This window comes from Oncorhynchus tshawytscha, linkage group LG25, assembly GCF_018296145.1.
Source record: "Oncorhynchus tshawytscha isolate Ot180627B linkage group LG25, Otsh_v2.0, whole genome shotgun sequence".
Taxonomy (NCBI): Eukaryota; Metazoa; Chordata; class Actinopteri; order Salmoniformes; family Salmonidae; genus Oncorhynchus; species Oncorhynchus tshawytscha.
Genome location: NC_056453.1, coordinates 8,235,168 through 8,252,747, shown reverse-complemented (window position 1 = coordinate 8,252,747; position 17,580 = coordinate 8,235,168). Strand labels below are relative to the sequence as shown.

General features: G+C 41.8%; 2 protein-coding genes across 7 annotated transcripts; one reads left to right on the top strand and one right to left on the bottom strand.

Annotated features, from left to right (window-relative positions):
• Positions 1-1,314: 1,314 nt before the first annotated feature.
• Positions 1,315-6,980, top strand: LOC112224149 (chromobox protein homolog 1). 4 transcript variants are annotated; one of them, XM_024387503.2, is made up of 6 exons: positions 1,315-1,724; positions 2,709-2,795; positions 5,335-5,512; positions 5,647-5,809; positions 5,893-5,987; positions 6,249-6,980. In XM_024387503.2, the coding sequence occupies exons 2-6, from the start codon at positions 2,738-2,740 to the stop codon at positions 6,391-6,393; spliced, it is 639 nt and encodes a 212-aa protein (XP_024243271.1). In that variant the 5' UTR covers positions 1,315-1,724; positions 2,709-2,737; the 3' UTR covers positions 6,394-6,980. The 4 variants fall into 4 exon arrangements, with proteins under 4 accessions (XP_024243271.1, XP_024243269.1, XP_024243273.1 ...); XM_024387501.2 differs by having other exon boundaries at positions 1,318-1,724; positions 5,287-5,512; XM_024387505.2 differs by lacking the exon at positions 2,709-2,795 and having other exon boundaries at positions 1,319-1,724.
• A 158-nt stretch (positions 6,981-7,138) lies between these two features.
• Positions 7,139-17,365, bottom strand: LOC112224148 (endoplasmic reticulum membrane sensor NFE2L1). Of its 3 annotated transcripts, XM_024387499.2 has the most exons (8): positions 17,168-17,365; positions 16,448-16,596; positions 15,582-15,631; positions 14,785-15,341; positions 11,242-11,460; positions 11,055-11,147; positions 10,798-10,944; positions 7,139-10,715 (listed from the first exon to the last, which is right to left on the bottom strand). In XM_024387499.2, exons 4-8 carry the CDS (start codon positions 15,337-15,339, stop codon positions 9,336-9,338), a joined length of 2,394 nt encoding a protein of 797 aa, XP_024243267.1. In that variant the 5' UTR covers positions 15,340-15,341; positions 15,582-15,631; positions 16,448-16,596; positions 17,168-17,365; the 3' UTR covers positions 7,139-9,335. The 3 variants fall into 3 exon arrangements, with proteins under 3 accessions (XP_024243267.1, XP_024243268.1, XP_024243266.1); XM_024387500.2 differs by lacking the exon at positions 15,582-15,631; XM_024387498.2 differs by lacking the exon at positions 16,448-16,596.
• Between the last annotated feature and the right edge of the window lie 215 nt (positions 17,366-17,580).

Genomic DNA, 17,580 nt, shown 5'->3' with positions numbered 1-17,580 from the left:
AGAAGACCCACTTCTATCTGGAATTTTATTCCTCATCTTGTCTTCTCTACTTTTGTTGGCCTTAACTTCATGTTGTTTTGCAATTATAATATTGACACAATTCCAGTGAAACTTTCTGCTTTTCATCGGCAGGTTTTCTTGTGATGGTCCTTAATTTATAAACACAATTTTTTCTCAACACAGGTATTATATATGGAATAATCGAGATATATTGCGTAAAAATACTTCTTTGTTTTGAGAATATTGGTTCCGAAATAATATCCTATTAGTGAGCCAACTGGTAAATGCAGAGGGTCTTTTACTCAGTTATAAGGAATTCTTATCACTTTACAAGGTCCCTGTAACACCTAAAGATTTTGCAATTGTTTTAGATGCCATTCCCTCAGGTGTTGCTCTGTTATTCAGGAACGTGTCAAGACCTGACCCTCAGAGCCTACCTTCTATTGACCCTGTTGACTCATCAGTAGGAAAGATTTGTTTCTCTTTTGGTCCATTCAACAACAGAGCGATACGAACCTTGTTTCAGCAGATGTTGTACCTTATGTCATGCCTTATTGGAATGGATAATGGATAATGATAATATCTGTTGGAAAAAAGTTGGGATGTTGCCACACACATACCTAATTGTTAACAAAATTAAGATTAAAATTATTCATAAATATTATCCTGCCAACCACTATATGAAGTAGTTGAAGGAAAACATCAACTCAATTGGCTCCTTTTGTAATGACCACCCAGAAACATTGTTGCATCTTTTTTGGCATTGTATTCATGTAAGAAAACTGTGGCAAGACCTCAGTAGATTTCTAATTTAACACATTTATGAAGATTTTACACTATTGTGGAGAGATGTACTGCTTGGATTCTTTACAAACGATAGAAACAAGCTGAAACATTTTTATGTAATTAATTTCATTATTCTTTTGGCCAAATTTCATATACACAAATGTAAATTTACAGACAAAAAAAACACCTTTTCTTACCCTACAAAAAGAAATTGAACTGTATTTTAAGACAGTTAAATACTTTACTAACAAAAAAGCTGTTAGAATTGTAAGTGTATGTATGTCCCTTAAGGTCCTTGTGTAATTGTAATGTGATATTGTACCCCCTAGCTCGATTGTCCATTGTATATAATCTATATATACTTGTGTACCCTCATGTACTTTCTGTATTGATTTGTTGTTAATAAAAATACAAAAAATAAAGAGAGAGATGTATTTCCGTGAAATAAAATCAGACGTCATATCCGTTTCCGTGCAAACTAAAATAATTTTGTTTCATTAAATTATAAACTCGCCCGTTTACCTTCATGTTAAATGTTATATCACCGACACTCTTGTTATGGACAGGATACAATTATTCGCAATCAGAAGAAAATGCTGGGTTGTTCGAGGGGGGCGGATAGATACCTCGCTCGTACGCTTCAGCTCGACCGACTAGCTAATCTCTACAACATCTGAGAAACCTAGCCAGCTAGCTACACGAGAACTTGTTTCTTCGAGAAATCCACACAATGTGGAATCGATGCACGTGTATAAACGCAGTTTTTTAAATCTGACATTAAGGGGGGCGGACACGATCTATTTAGTTTACGCATGCTCATATTTGATTTAATATAATAAACGAAACTGATTTATATAAGAAAATATAAAACAAGTTATTTTTCTATCTCAGCATCATTTAAAGACAGACTGTTTTACTATCGAATAACTCGTTTTGAGGTGAGTTAACGTTCCATTAATTATATAATTGCTCTCTTAACGTTAGCTACCTGCACGTTTGTGTTGGGAAATAGTTTCTAGCTAATGTTATATAGCGACAGCTTGTATCTAGCTGCGGAAAGATAATATACAATGCATGTCCATATACATTGCGTCTTTGTTAGATTACTTAGCTAGATAGCTAACGCATTTAGAATGTGCATGCTAGCGTAGTAACGCTGCTTTTGTTTTCTTTTTAAATCAATATGGAGGAGAGTGGCGTGTATACTAGAAGTGGAGAGCTCGTCCGAGTCGCTGCTGGTCCATGACCATGACTCTAATGCTGGCTAATAGCTAGTTAACGTTAAATAGTTAAATTAACACAGGGAGCAAGCTAGACTGCTAACTGAGAGTTTTCAAACCATCTTTGGCTATCTGATCATTATTTGCATTTTCAAATGGCCAAATCATTTTTTAACGATCTTTGACTTTGGTATCACCTCCTATTGTAAGCGGTAGCTAGCAAGCCCCCCGATTGTTTACAGATTGAAGAATGTGTGTTAATGCACCATCTCCTGCATGATTGCCACGGCAATTAAAATAGGAACTGCCAGTGGCCAACCTATCCATAGTCTCTGACTTCTATTGAGCGCTGTGCTCATTGGATGTTTGAAATTTGCGCAATGGTCTCTTGCTGCACATCCCTTTTAATTATCTACCCCCAAAAATAACAACATACTGTGATATTAGGCATAGTAAACCGGTAATAACCAAGTTCTTACAATATTTTTTTACTCACCTATGCAAAGGGCCCCTGATAGAGAACTGGAAACAAGACTGTAACTACCAATTGGAAATTGGGGAGAAAGGGATACAACGTACAAAGAAATGTATATATAGATATGTAGCCACTGATGATTCGCCTTCTCTCCAATGCTATTTTGTTTCCTGTCTACCTTTTATTGATTCCTGACCCTCATTGCCCTATTCTTGACTTTGACCAAGGAACAACTGTTGGTCTCACGGTCTACCTGATGAGTATGAGCGAGATTACAGAACCTTCTAATGATGATGCTCCCACTCTTACTGAAGGTCTTATAACATTTTTCATATTTCATATATACAATGTCACTGTTTTGTCTGTGTGGGGTAAGGGATCACATGTTTTTGCAAAACTCAAGCTGATATTTCTACTTACAAATATACTTCTGCAGTGTTGTGAGTTTCCCATCTACCTCTCATTTGTTTAACTGAATTACAGTATATCAATTCAGAAGGTGAGGCTATTTGTCTCACAAGATGCCATAGAACAGGGCTCTCCAACCCTGTTCCTGGAGAGCTACCACCCTGTGGGTTTTCAATATAACCCCAGTTGTAAGTAACCTGAATCAGTTTATCAACAAGCTAATTATAAGTATTAGGTGTTTGATTGAGGTTGGAGTGAAAACCTACAAGATGTTAGCTCTCTGGGAACAGGGTTGGAGAGCCTTGCCATAGAACTTAGCATTTGTAGGCTTTAAAGGGACAATCTGCAGTTGCTACATCCATTTTTGATAAAGATGAGCAAAAAACAGTATTAAATAATAAACACTGAGCTGTTGTATCCTCAAAAAAAAAGTGAAATTATTTTATACAAATACAATTGCTTAGAGGTTTTGTTAAACATGTAATAGAAAATACATTTTAAAAAAGAAAGAGGTCAAAATGATTAGCACCCCTGTTTTCAATACCCTAGCACCCTCCTCTTGTGAGGATAACGGCACTGAGCCTTTTTCTAAAATATGAGATTGGAGAACACATTGGGAGGTGTCTTAGACCAATCCTCCATTACGAATCTTCCCAGATCCTTGATATTCTTTGTCTGCCTTATGGATGGCCCTCTTCAAAATCAAACCACAGGTTTTCAACGGGTTCATGTCCAGAGACTGAGATGGCCATTGCGAAATGTAGCTTTTTTGTGGGGGGGTAATTAACCATTTCTTTTTGGATTTTGATATGTGCTTGGGGTTATTATCACAAACAAATGTAAACGCAGTTGTCTTGAAATCACCACAAATCCAGAGGAGGCCAGACTTAGATGACAAAGTTTGACAATTTGCCCATGAGAGACTGCCTGTTCAAGTGAGCACAACAAGGTGAGTCCAAAAATGAGTTGTACGCTGCTGCATAAATAATATACCAGAGAGATGTGTATACTGTAGCTAAGAAAGTAATACTAAGTGTATATTGTGTAGTAAGCTGTTAGTAGCTCATGTGGCTCACCCTAATAATTTGGTCTATTTTCCTCTCTTAATTTCGCTTACTGTAATCATTGAATATTGTAAGAGCTGTCATTGTCTGCTTATATGCCCCCTTTATTTATCCTATGGTTCTGTTCTAGCTCGCTTATTAATGTCTTAATCGAATTTACGGATTGCCTCTTATCTGCTTGTCGTCCCCGTATGCTATAGTTTGTACATCTCAATTGTCAGTAGAAACCACATTTGTTTAAGCAAGCTAGGCAAATAAGCTATGTTTTTTTTAAAGGCAGTAAATGAGGATGAATGAACTGTTTCGCTGCCAGACAAATCTCTGCCGATAGCCAGGTGTAGCAGCGTTAAGGTGTTGAGACTGCTGATGGGACAGCTTTATGTAGGCCCTAACAGTTGGTGGGCGGTTTGTCACCTTTATAGTGCAATTAATGTATTGTTTAGTGATGTGTAGTGGCTTTACTGGCATGCTTCCCCAACATTTTGTTTGTCCCACCAAGATTTACATGCCAAAATCGCCACTGGCCAGGAGGCTGAAGCTTGGCCGCAAGTGGATCTTGCAGCAAGACAATAACCCCAAGCACACATCAAATTCTACAAAGAAATGGTTAATTGGCCACAAAATCAACATTTTGCAATAGCCATCTGTCTCTGGATATGAACCCCATTGAAAACGTATTGTTTAAATTATCAGGGGGCCGCCCATAAGCGCAGATGAAGGATAGCAATTTTCTGTATAGAGGAATGGTCTTAAGATCCTTCCCAATGTGTTCTTCAATCTCGTCAAACATTTTAGAAAAAGGATTGGTGCCGTTATCCTTGCAAGGGGAGGGTGCTGGAAAACCTGACTCCTGTCTTTTAGAATTTTTTTTAAACAAAATCTTTCCCTTTTTTTTCATACAATATTGCTCAGGATTGATTTGCTTATCTTTATCAAGGGTGCCAATAATTTCAGTCATGACTGAATACACATTCATTCTTGAAGAATAACTTATGAATGCCTCATTAACTCAGTTAAGCTGTCGGACCCCATCAGAACCCAAAATATGCTTGTTTTTCTCCAATGTTTGTAAACATAGTAAATGTATAGCCTCAAAACTATCATTTTTATATATTTGGTGGTCAGTCCTTGCAACCATAGCGCTGTCTATAAATTTAAGATTGGTTATATTTCTCCAGGCCCCTTCCCTTAGCTTTTTACCAAAACAGAGGCCGGAAGGCACTTTATTGTTTCAACTGGGGTTAGCCCCTTTAATGGACAGTTCAGTATAAGTGCCACCATCAACAGAGTGGGCGTTTTCTGGAGCCGTGATTTGCTGCTCCTGCACCCACAGCCGCCATTAACCCTGCACCCACAGCCATCATTCCCCCTGCACCCACAGCCCCCACCCAGTCTGAGGTGATGATGACAACACCGGCTGAGAAGATACAGGAGAAGACGGCTGAGGATGTGGTGGCCGTGGAGGAAGAGGAAGACGAATATGTGGTGGAGAAAGTTTTGAATCGAAGGGTGGTGAAAGGGAGAGTGGAGTACCTTCTTAAGTGGAAAGGCTTTTCGGAGTGAGTCTACACAATACAGATGTGATATATATATGTTTTATCCCTATGTGGAATGATTGTATTGACCAAACAAAACCCCTCTTTCACTCCAATGCCATTTTCTGGCTTAATGAACACTGCTTTTGTTTCTTCAGTGATGACAACACATGGGAGCCAGATGATAATTTGGACTGTCCCGACCTGATTGCACAGTTTCTGCAGAAACAGAAATCCGCTCATGAGTCTGTAGGCAAGAGGAAGTCTGCAGAGCCTAATGTGGAAGGAGAGGAAAGTCGACCCAAGAAGAAAAAAGACGACGTAAGTCCTAAAGACAGAAGCGTGTACACAGATGGAATCATTTAGTCTTTTTCACATTGAGTGACACTCGCCCTGTGTTTTAGCCAGAGAAACTAAGGGGCTTCACTCGAGGTTTGGATCCAGAGAGGATTATTGGCGCCACTGACTCCACTGGAGAACTCATGTTCCTCATGAAATGGTTTGTATAGCCCTTACTGCCCTATTAATTTTTTTTTTTTTTTTAACCTTTATGCTACTGGACCTAATCATTCAGCAGTCGCAAGTCAATGTACCTGTCAATTCACATAACCCCGTGTTATTTATCATGCCTATGCATCAATAAAAAAAAGTGGATCCATTGCCTTCAATCTGTGCATCCTAACCCATTTCATAGCGCCACTACAATTCACTTAAGTACTCATCCAACTCGTGGTTCTCTCTACACGGCCTGTTCTTGTAGGAAAAACTCGGATGAAGCAGACCTGGTACCAGCTAAGGAAGCAAACGTAAAGTGTCCACAGGTGGTCATATCCTTCTATGAGGAGCGGCTCACGTGGCACTCTTACCCCACAGAGGAGGAGGAGAAGAAGGACGACAAGAACTAGCCGTTTTGGAGAGAGGTATCAAGCTGGTTCTGAAGACTGTAGAGGTAGTGTCAAGGGCTTATGGGGCTCTAGGCAAAGGGTCTGAGACAAGCACGACAGCACATGGACTCCCTTTTTGGTTTAATATCACCCATCAGGTTAAAATCTCTGGATATGACCAAAGTCAATACAGGCTATGGGTTCTCTTGAGAAATCACAACCCTGGAAGAAATGTATAATGCAGTGTTAAATGTTAAGATTCACTCTAGTGACCATTTGGATACTACAAGATCATTTTCACAGGGCAGTTGACTAAGAGGTCTAGGCCTTGTACATTACTGTGTAGGCTGGTGGAAATGTTATCATTCATTGTCTTGTAAACAAGTCAACGGTGCCATTTAGTTTTATGTAAATGTTTTGTAGCTTATAGTGCAAAACAATGTTAATCTTTGCTCATTTTGTGACTGTTTTAGTGTATTGAGGTAACACATTTTTGAAAACCATGTTTAAAAAAAAAACTTTGCTCATTTGTCCATCTTATTCTAACATTTCATAAACAGGACTTGCTTGTCTGTTTTTGGAGAATAAACAACTTGTTACAATTGTCATCGGTCTCATAGAGAGCCTAAACTCCAAATTTGTGTAAATAGTTGGATACATTAAGGCCTTATGTATTTATCTTCACAAAACCTAATGATCAGATATTCTATTCCCCCCAAATGGACACATTTCTCCTCATTATTAAATCATGCAAATGATGCAGTCACAGATGAAAATAAACACTTTATTAATCAATAAAATAACAATCCCAGATTGCCAGGAAATATTTAAAAGTAAACCAAAGAAAATACATAACCAAAGCAGGGGCTGTGCAAAATGCAGACAAACTACAGAAAAGAATGACAAAAGGAGAACATATTTACTGAACAAACAAGACCATTAACAAAAGCAGCACTAAGAAGTAATAACTTAAATGGGCTTTGCATTGTGTTGCAATGCAGGTGAACGTTTGCACGTCTTAAATATCAAATGTTTTCTGAAGTGCGACAACAAACAACTTCATTTAAATTGAGACAGCAACTTTTTCCCCCCTGCGAAAGTATTAGTACTGCATGAAAAAGTATTTTTACTTTGGCTCCCCTCACAGGGTAATGATGACAAGAACTATGAAAGTTATGTGGATGAAGAACATAGGACACTCAGTGCAGCGACTTAGTTCTTTCCCATCCTTCACTGTAAGATCTGGGGTTCACAAATGTACTCATTCTCTTTAAACAGCTATTGCTGCTGCATTAATAAATGGCCTAGTCTTTTTTTGATTCGGGGTACATGCTAAAACACAATTTGACCCCAAAAAACACATAAGCTCAGGCAAAAGCACTTCTAATGTTCTGATAACAGTCCAATAGCCTTTTGTTCTCAAAACCCTCACATTTAGAAATGTGCTTGTGAAACAAAGGCATTCGAAAACAAGGCTCTCACTTCACATATGATCCTTGTCAGTTCACTCAGTTCGATTCAATTGGTTTACAATTCTAAATGACACGTATGACCGTAGACTATTAAAGCCGACAACTAGGTTATTCATCAACTGTCTTGTCCATTGCTTCAGGTAACTATCAAATAGAATGACAACTCTTTCAAAGGCTACCATTGCAATTGCTCGACAGCTGAACGGATGGATCTGTCACCTTACAAGAAACAAACCAACCTAATGTTAATGATAGTAAAGATGGGTGCATTTCATTTGTAATAAAACGGGACACTTCCACAGGGTTGCAGTTCATACAATACTTCCTGCAAAGACGGCTATCAAAATCAATATTCCCTGGCCTGTAAAATTCCTGCAATGTGGTTACAGGCACAACCAACAGTGTGTGATGCAATAATGGCAGGGAGTAGACCCAGCATGATGAAGCTAGACTTATAACCTAGCTTATTCTCGACAGTATGAGGATGTGTGGAAAACGAACAGACTACCAGCAGAGCTCATCCTTAAACCTGCGGCAGACGGATAGCCAGAGACACGGCACGATGCATACAGCCAAGCCTTAGGAGGACAAATTACAGAGCTATATAGATATACAGAAGCTGATACATTTGTAACGCAGCGTGTGCCTTCTTCCTCAGCGTTCCATCTCCTATACTTGTCATGCTCCACCACCGTGGCAAGCCCAAGACTACTCTCCCAGCCTCTTTTGTGTTCCAGTGTCCTAGTTCTACATCAAAGGGACTCAAAGTCAATGGCCAGTCAAAAACGGTGGTATTTGTAATAAACACATTTTGAATGAGTGCAGTGTCAGACTAGCTAGACTTTTGCTTAGAGTACAAGTGAAGTGCACAACACATTTGGTTAGTATCGGTGGTATTGTTAAGATAATGGTATCCTGGATGATGGACTTGCTTTACCCCACTGGTATCTTAACCTTTGACATCTCCAGGCCCTGTCTTAGCTTTCCTCTACATGTGCAACTTCTACTTACTCCAGAAACAATCACTCCAAGGCCCAAGCAAGAAAATCGGTTTAACAATCCGTTCAAAGCTGACTAACAATGGACCGGAATTTACACCCAGTTTCACGTTGACTTAATGTTAGTTTTTCCTTTAACTCTGACTTCACTTGATACCACTCCCTTCACTTCATAACATGAAGTAATAACATCATGGCCTGGTGCCAAAGATCCAGAGAAATCTTTCAACCCCTTCTTTTCCTTGTTTGTTCCTTTTTTTCCACCCAAACAATGAAAATTCAGTACTCAAATTAAGAACTTCTGCTTCAAAGTCGTTTCCCAGAGAAAACACAGGAACCACAAAAGAAAAGGAAAAAACCTAATGCAGGAAAAGTAGTCAACAATGCAGTTTCTCCTCACAAGAATCTTCTCAAAGGAAAAAAGACCTCTCTTGCATCTGCAGAAATCTCTCTTAGTGATTTTAGCTAAATGAAAGAAAAGGCAACAGCTTCCTCACTTCTTTTTGTCCTTTTGTTTCTTTTCAGGCTTACGGGTTTGCTGATCTGTCATGGTGCGGGGCATGATCAGAACGCTGCCGTCAGCGCTGTACTGGAGCGAGTACTCGCTGGGGGGGTAGGGCTGGCCCTCCTCATCCCGAAGCTGGGTGAACACCTCCTGGTAGAGGCTTTGCACTTTCTGCTTCATCTGGCGGATGGAGCGAATAAACTCCATCTTCTCCTTCAGCAGCCGCGCCTTGTCACGACGCAGGTCGTGCACCCCTTGCTCCAGGTTGATGATGGTATCCAGCTTGCGCTTGCGGCAGTTCTGGGCCGCCATCTTGTTCTTGCCACGTCTACGAATGTCGCGGACAAGGGCCAGTTGGGCCTCGCTCAGGTGGTGCTTGGACAGAAGCTCGTTGAACTCCTCCACAGGCAGATTTATGATCTTCTCGTTTGAGAAGGGGATCTTCATGGCCCGAGCCCGTCGCTCATCGCGACTCGACTGTTTGTCCAGGAAGTCCTGTTGTGGCTTAAGCTTTGACTGCTTCTCACGGACCATGTTCTTGCCAGTGGGAATCGGTAGCTCTAGGTGTTCATCAAACGATGAAGACAGTGGTAAATTGTAGGTGTGATTGTGGTTGATGTTGTCGAGCTGAGGGAGCCCATGTAACTGGGAGGGGTCCTGGTAGCTCATGCGGCAGAGCTTGTTGAACTCGGGCTGGTAGCCCCCCACAGCACCTTCTTCTGGTTCCACGGCAGCTGACTCCGAGTCAGTGCTGTATCCCACAGCCCCTTCCTCTGAGAAGGTGGCAGAGGTGGAGGAGGAGGAAGCGGCGGAGGAGCAGGAGGTCTCAGAGCTGCTCGGTGAGACCGGGCTGTGACTGGAGTCTAGGGAGAGGCCTGAGTCCGAGTCGAGTTCATCCTCCAGCTGAGAGGCCTGGGCCTGGTTGAAGCCCTCCTCCATTGCCAGGTCCAGCAGACTGATCTCATCCAGCATAGACTCCTCCAGCATAGTGCTGAAGGGATCAGGCAACACTGGAGTACAAGTGATGTTGTTGGTGCTGTTCAGAGGCGGTGGGAGAAAGAGTCCAGTCAGGTTGGTGGCTCCGAATGTAGAGTTGACGTTGGAGGAGTTGCTGGAGGACATTCTAAGCAAGGTGGTCCTTGGGGTGCTAGTGGCATCCATCTCTGGATTGAAAAGTGTGGGAAAGTCCTGGCTGCAGCTAGGGAGGGAGGCCTGATGAAGGCTGACATCTTGGTGAATAAGGGTGGAGGAATTAGTAAGTCCAAAGCTTCCAACTGAGCCGGACTCACTTGTGCTGCCACTGGTATTGGTACTGTTGGAAGTAGTGCTGAGGAAGGAGTTCTCTGAGGTGTTATTAACCTCCATTTCCTTCAAAAGAGAAAAAAATTGTAAGAAAAATGTAGTTTTTTTTAACTGGAGAAACAGTTGTGATTAAAGCACACGTACAAACCTGTAGTTCCATGATAGCCATGATGTCTTGCCACTGCTGCTCCAGGTCCAACTGGGGCAACAGGGGAGTCAGTGGTAGGCCCAGAGATGTGGATGGAGCTTCTTCATTGGCCACCGCAAGCTCAGCTGTGACTACAGGGGCTGGAAACTGATAAGATGTTTACCTTTAAAAGTCTCACAATTATTTTGGGATTTCCATAGACTATAATGTTAATCTAGCATTTGTAATATCATAAAACAGCATGCAAATGTCTTTACCTCAGGAGATTCTTCTCCGAAAGGGAAGGTGGCCTCCAGCAGCCTTAGGCATTCCTGCAGGGAAGGTGAGGTCTGAGAGCCAAGGCCTGGGATCTGGGGGAGGAGCAGACAGCACAGAGGTCACTCCCTTTACTATCAACTACAGTGGACACACAAGATCATGAACACAATCCGTTCCCTTTGCTACCTGCTCTGGTATGCTCTCCCCGGTCTCTCCATCCACAGGCTGAGCCTCTTGAAGGTTCACTCCATTCCTCCATCTCTCCTGTGCCTCTGCTCTTTCCTCCTCCTCTGGGCTGGGCTTTTCCGCCTCACTCTCCTTCTGGCGACTGCTATAGTTGAACACTTCCCGTCCTGCGCCAAGGTCGATGTCCTGTCGCCACAGGATGTCAATCAAATCAATGTCCTGAAAAATCCATGAGGTGAAAAATATGTTAGGACTACAAAGAAAAGAGCCCCCTTGATTGAGTTGCACAACATCTTGTCTTACACAACTTAATTCAAAATAAAAAGCACAAGGAGAGAACTACAGTGCCTTGAGAAAGTATTCACACCCCTTGACTTTTTCAACATTTTTTTTTTTAATAGCCTGAATTTAAATGTATTATATTTAGATGAGTCACTGGCCTATACACAATAGCCAATAATGTCAAAGTGGAATAATGTTTTTAGAAATGTTTACAAATTAATTAAAAGCTGAAGTCTTGAGTCAATAAGTATTCAACCCTTTTGTTAGGGCAAGCCTAAATAAGTTCAGGAGTAAACATTTGCTTAACAAGTCACATAATAAGTTGCATGGACTCACCGTGTGAAATAAGTGTTTAACATGATTTTTGAATGACTACCTCATCTCTGTACCCCACACATACAATTATCTGTAAGGTCCCTCAGTCGAGCAGTGAATTTCAAACACCGATTCAACCAGAAAGACCAGGGAGGTTTTCCAATGCCTCGCAAAGAAGGGCACCTATTGGTAGATGGGTAAAAATAAAAAAAAGCAGACATTGAATATCCCTTTGAGCATAGTGAAGTTATTAAATTACACTTTGGAGGGTGTATAAATATACCCAGTCACTACAAAAGATAACAGGCTTCCTTCCCAACTTAGTTGCCAGAGAGGAAGGAAACCGCTCAGGGATTTCACCGTGAGGCCAATGGTGACTTTAAAACAGTTAGAGATTAATGTATGTGACAGGAGAAAACTGAGGATGGATCAACAACTTTGTAGTTACGCAACAATACATTAATCCTGTTTGCAATACGGATCTAAAGTAAAACTGCAAAAAAAGTGGCAAAGAAATTAACTTGATTACAAAGCGTTGTGTTTGGGGCAAATCCAACACAACACTGAGTACCGCTCTTCATATTTTAAAGCATGGTGGTGGCTGCATCACGTTATGGGTATGCTTGTCATCGGCAAGGAATGGGAGTTTTTGGGGATAAAAAGAAACAGAATAGAGCTAAGCATAGGCAAAATCCTAGAGGAAAACCTGGTTTAGTCTGCTTTCCAACAGACAAATGAATCTTTCAGAAGGACAATAACCTAAAACACAAGGCCAAATACACACTGGAGTTGCTTACCAAGATGATATTGAATGTTCCCGAGTGGCCTAGATAGAGTTGTGATTCAAATCAGCTTGAAAATCTATGGCAGGCCTCCCGGGTGGCGCAGTGGTTAAGGGCGCTGTACTGCAGCGCCAGCTGTGCCACCAGAGACTCTGGGTTCGCGCCCATGTTCTGTCGTAACCGGCCGCGACCGGGAGGTCTGCGGGACGACGCACAATTGGCCTAGCGTCGTCTGGGTTAGGGAGGGTTTGGCCGGTAGGGATATCCTTGTCTCATCGCGCACCAGCGACTCCTGTGGCGGGCCGGGCGCAGTGCACGCTAACCAAGGTTGCAAGGTGCACGGTGTTTCCTCCGACACATTGGTGCGACTGGCTTCCGGGTTGGATGCGCGCTGTGTTAAGAAGTAGTGCGGCTTGGTTGGGTTGTGTATCGGAGGACGCATGACTTTCAACCTTCATCTCTCCCGAGCCCGTACGGGAGTTGTAGCGATGAGACAAGATAGTAGCTACTAACAATTGGATACCACGAAATTGGGGAGAAAAAGTCATTAAAAAAAAAAATCTATGGCAAGACTTGAAAATGGCTGTCTAGCCAACAACCAACTTGATAGAGCTTGAAGAATTATTAAAAGAATAATGTGCAAATATTGTACAATCCAGGTGTCCAAAGCTCTTAGAGACTTACCCAGAAAGACTCACAGCTGTAATTGCTGCCATATTGACGCATGGGTACTTTTGAAAATTAGACAATTCAGTATTTCATTTTAAATAATATAAAAAAACATTTTCACTTTTTCATTATGGGGTAGTGTGTATAGATGGGTGAGAAGAAAATATATATATATATAATCCATTTTTAATTCAGGCTGTATATAACACATGGAATAAGTCAAGGGGTATGAATACTTTGATGGTACTGTACTTGACTGTGGTGCAAAAATCAAGGATGCCTATACCTGTGATACTGTAGGCTTTATATGTCGATATTTTCATCCTCAAGTAACTGTCCTGTCAAAATCTCACTTTTAAAAGCTCATATTCAGTTAGCGCATACACAAATAATGTTGTTGACTCATCCTGTACTCTTGTGGCCAAAGCATAAATTGGAGGGGGGGAAAAAACACAACCCACATCAAATGTGTGTCTCAAACAGACATGCTAGTTCCTCATAGAGGATGAGTTGACCAATCAGCAGTCCACTGGCATGAATATTTTTTCATGACCGGTATAGGCCTAGGCAACATCCTGTTGTTGGGGTATGCATGCCCACACCATTCCAACACAGAAAATCAGCTTTTTTAACAAACTTTCCTTCCAAAAGATAAGCATTTCAATCATATTATAATTAATTATAGTTCATATTTCATAGAAAATCATGGAACTTCAGATCATTTAAGCAGGGATGGGCAACTGATTGGGGTGGGGGCCATAAAAAAATCATGAGGGGCCGAAGTGGCTCGCAGGTCTGCATACCCACATCCATACATACCCACACATGCATGCATTCAGAGCTAGCCCTAGTCTTTGAGGCTTTAAGTAAAATTTTGCCCCCCACCCCACCCTGAGCAAAACATGGGCTAATTGAGTGAATGGCAGTGACTGACATACGTGGAAAAACTGCTGATGGACAACCAAATTTCGAAATGGCACTTTATGTATTCTACTATTCTAACTCAACCTATTAAGTTGAGACCCCAACTGAGTTACATATATACACACACACACACACACACACACACGGTGGCTGCCAGTTGCCCATCCCTGATGTAAGCCCACTAATGCAACCGTAGCCACTTAATTACCATAAAAGCATGTGATTCATTTGGAGACTTAGTTAATTCTACTTTAACAATGGCTTAGTGTCACCCAAAACCACTGCCTCCAAGTGGTGGTCCTGTGACTATTAGGGGCAAGGATGATTCTAATGCAAGGACATTACAATAATGAAAAAAACACATTACACAATAATGGCAGAAGTAATTATATTTCATTAAAATGGTGATTTATCAAGGTTCACACATAAAGGCGTCTCTGATAGACAGCTAAATACAGTCATCTGAGAAGTAAGCCTATTTCCTCCTAGTAACATATCCCTCCCTGTACAATACAATAGAAGTGCCATGCCACAGCTTGCCTTGATCTCACCTCTACTCAGGCTTTCCTACCTCTTTGGTGAGGTCATCATTGCCATCCCTGTTGCGCTGCTCCTGGCTGTCCTCAGGGGCCACGGCTCCCAGGTTGCTGTCCTCTCCACTTGGGTTGTAGGTGGACTCAGGCGCTCCGCCACCACCCCTCATGGTCGGGGTTTCGGAGTTGTTCACGTCCTCCAGGCCGGCCCCATTGTCCAGGGTGATGCTGGGGCTGGACTGGCTGGCGGCGGACACCACAGTCTCAGGGTCACGGTGCACCAGCCACGTGCTCAGCTCTGGACTGGGCACTGACAGGCGATCCAGCTGGCGCACCTGGTTCAGCAGCCGGCGGGTGGTAAAGAACTGGTCAAGGTCCACACTCTTGGGATGGATGCCATACCCGTCCAGCGTGTTGCGGAGGTTGTGGAACTGCGTCTGGGTGTAGGCCGAGCTAGGACCTAGGATGATCTCCCGCAGTGGGGGCAGCTGATTGCTCAGGTAGGTGTCCAGGTCCACCCGCACCCCAATGAGACTCAGGAGGATGGTGAACTGAATCAGGCCCTCTGTGAAGTACTTTTTCAGGTAAAGCATTGCTTTACAAAGGAACAAAAAGTGAAGTAAAAAAGTAAAAAAATGAACGGGACAAACTAGCGTTGCGCAATAGTTAATACTGAGATAAAGACTGGGATAAACAATGAAAGTATGACAATTGCAGATATGACAGAAGAGGGACTTTCTCTTTTAGCAGTATTTTGCAGAGTTAGCTTAACATGTGAATAGAGAGGGTTTCTGTGGTCTTGTATGTGCGACCAATATCAGTCAAAAGGGTAAACCGTGTTCTAGGTCAGGCTTTGGTCTTCCCCATCAGTAAGTCCTCCCATACCTGCACAGACGGACAGACAGACAGAGAGAGATCAAGGCCAAATGAAACCTTGATGCCTTTAAAAAAAATGTATGACAGGATAAAGAAATGTGAATTTGTTGAGTAAACAAGCTTAGATTAAATGTTAGGTTAAATGTCCTCCAACCTAAGCTGTGTACTACAGTATGATTTCACAGTAAAAAATATATATAAAAACATGACATTACATCATGTCAAAAGAATATATTTACATGACATAACAGAAGCTGAATGCATCAAACATTGTTCGGACAAGATGAAATATGAGTATGGCCTCAGATGTTGAAACAAACAGGATTTTCCTCAAACGTGTACAATGGGCAATCAGCCACAAACGATTTAAGATCACCAAATTCAATGATAACCAACATGAATAGCCAAATCAAACTAAACTTTAAACTCACAACCATAAACCTAGCATATGCACTACCAGTGAATGCAAAAACAAACTCATATTCCACATATTTCTATGGGAGGGAACAATAGACACACACTCCTTAGCAGCAAACCATCATGTCTCCACTTCCTAAAGCAGTAGTGTTCAAACATCTCCCTGGGGACCCCCAGCTGTTCCATGTATTTGATATATTCCAAAGAAAGAACACCTGATTCCAATTGTCAACGAATCATAAAGCCCTTGCGAGCTAGTACAGGGCTACAATCAAATTGTTAACTGGGGGTCCCTGAGGAGAGGTTTGAAAACCACTCTCTCTAGAGAACACACTACCTCAATCAACCCCAATTCAAGAAGACCAATTTGACATGACAACCTGACAATGTACAACTGAAATGCATCACCTAGTCCAGTGCATAACAGGAATAGATGTGAAGGTGAAAGAGGGAGGGTCTCGGGTTCTCCTCCAGTAGCTACGCTTCATGACTCCCATCCCTAGCAGTCTCCCTCTCATCCATTTTCTTTTCAAGATCTGCAGCTCACCGATGTGTCACTCACACATACACAATTACATTAAAATAATAGCAATAAAAACGATGCATCAGTATATCTGTCAATGTTTAAAAGTAGGCAGCCTAACAACATCGTAGCCAGCAGCATCCACCGGTATTTCTCGTCCAGAGGGAAGTGTTGATAGCGCTCATTTCCGATATCAAGCAACCTCCCTAGCAACAAAAGGCGCAGGGATGACTGGCAGGCTGGTGAACCATTCACAAACCAAGGATTCGATCATAACGTGTGAATCTCAGAAACGTTAACCAATGGGGAAAAGATGGGGGCGGGATGTTGAGGTGACAGCAACGGGGAGGAGAAATTGCTAAAATGTAACGTTAGCTCGCTAACTGTTACTATGTATTTTAAAACAATGTGTTGCATTGCCAATCTCAACTAAACGTACAGACAAGAAGCAGATAATGCATCCGCCTACTTCACGTCGCTTGTCCAAAACATTCAAGCGCAATTAGCTACAAGCTAACGTTATGCTGCTAGCCACAACGTTGGCTATCTACCAAAGCTAGTTGGCTAACGTTAGCTATCTAGCTAAACACCTATTTTATACTTACGCGTGGAGATTTTATACATCTGCCTGTATGCCCACAAGTCGGCCACCTTCTATAACCATTATCTGATTTCAGAAGAGTTATCTCATATGTTTTATTAGCATTACACAATGTCATTAACCACCCTCTCCCCCCATTGAATGGCCCACCATGACTTGACAATATTTCCATAGGCTAGCTAACAGCGGCGCATCTCTGACACCAAAACACGCTTCCCACAGAGCATGCGTAGGCGCATGTTTACATCACCGCAGTGAAAATCCCCGAATTTAATCGATTGGCTTCAAAAATTAATTATTCAGTTAGTCTAAAAAAAAAATACTTCATGTCATATTGAGAAATTATGGAAATTGAATACAACAATCAGACCTTTCTATAAAATTAGTCGATTTCTGTGGACTACACGCTTCCAAATC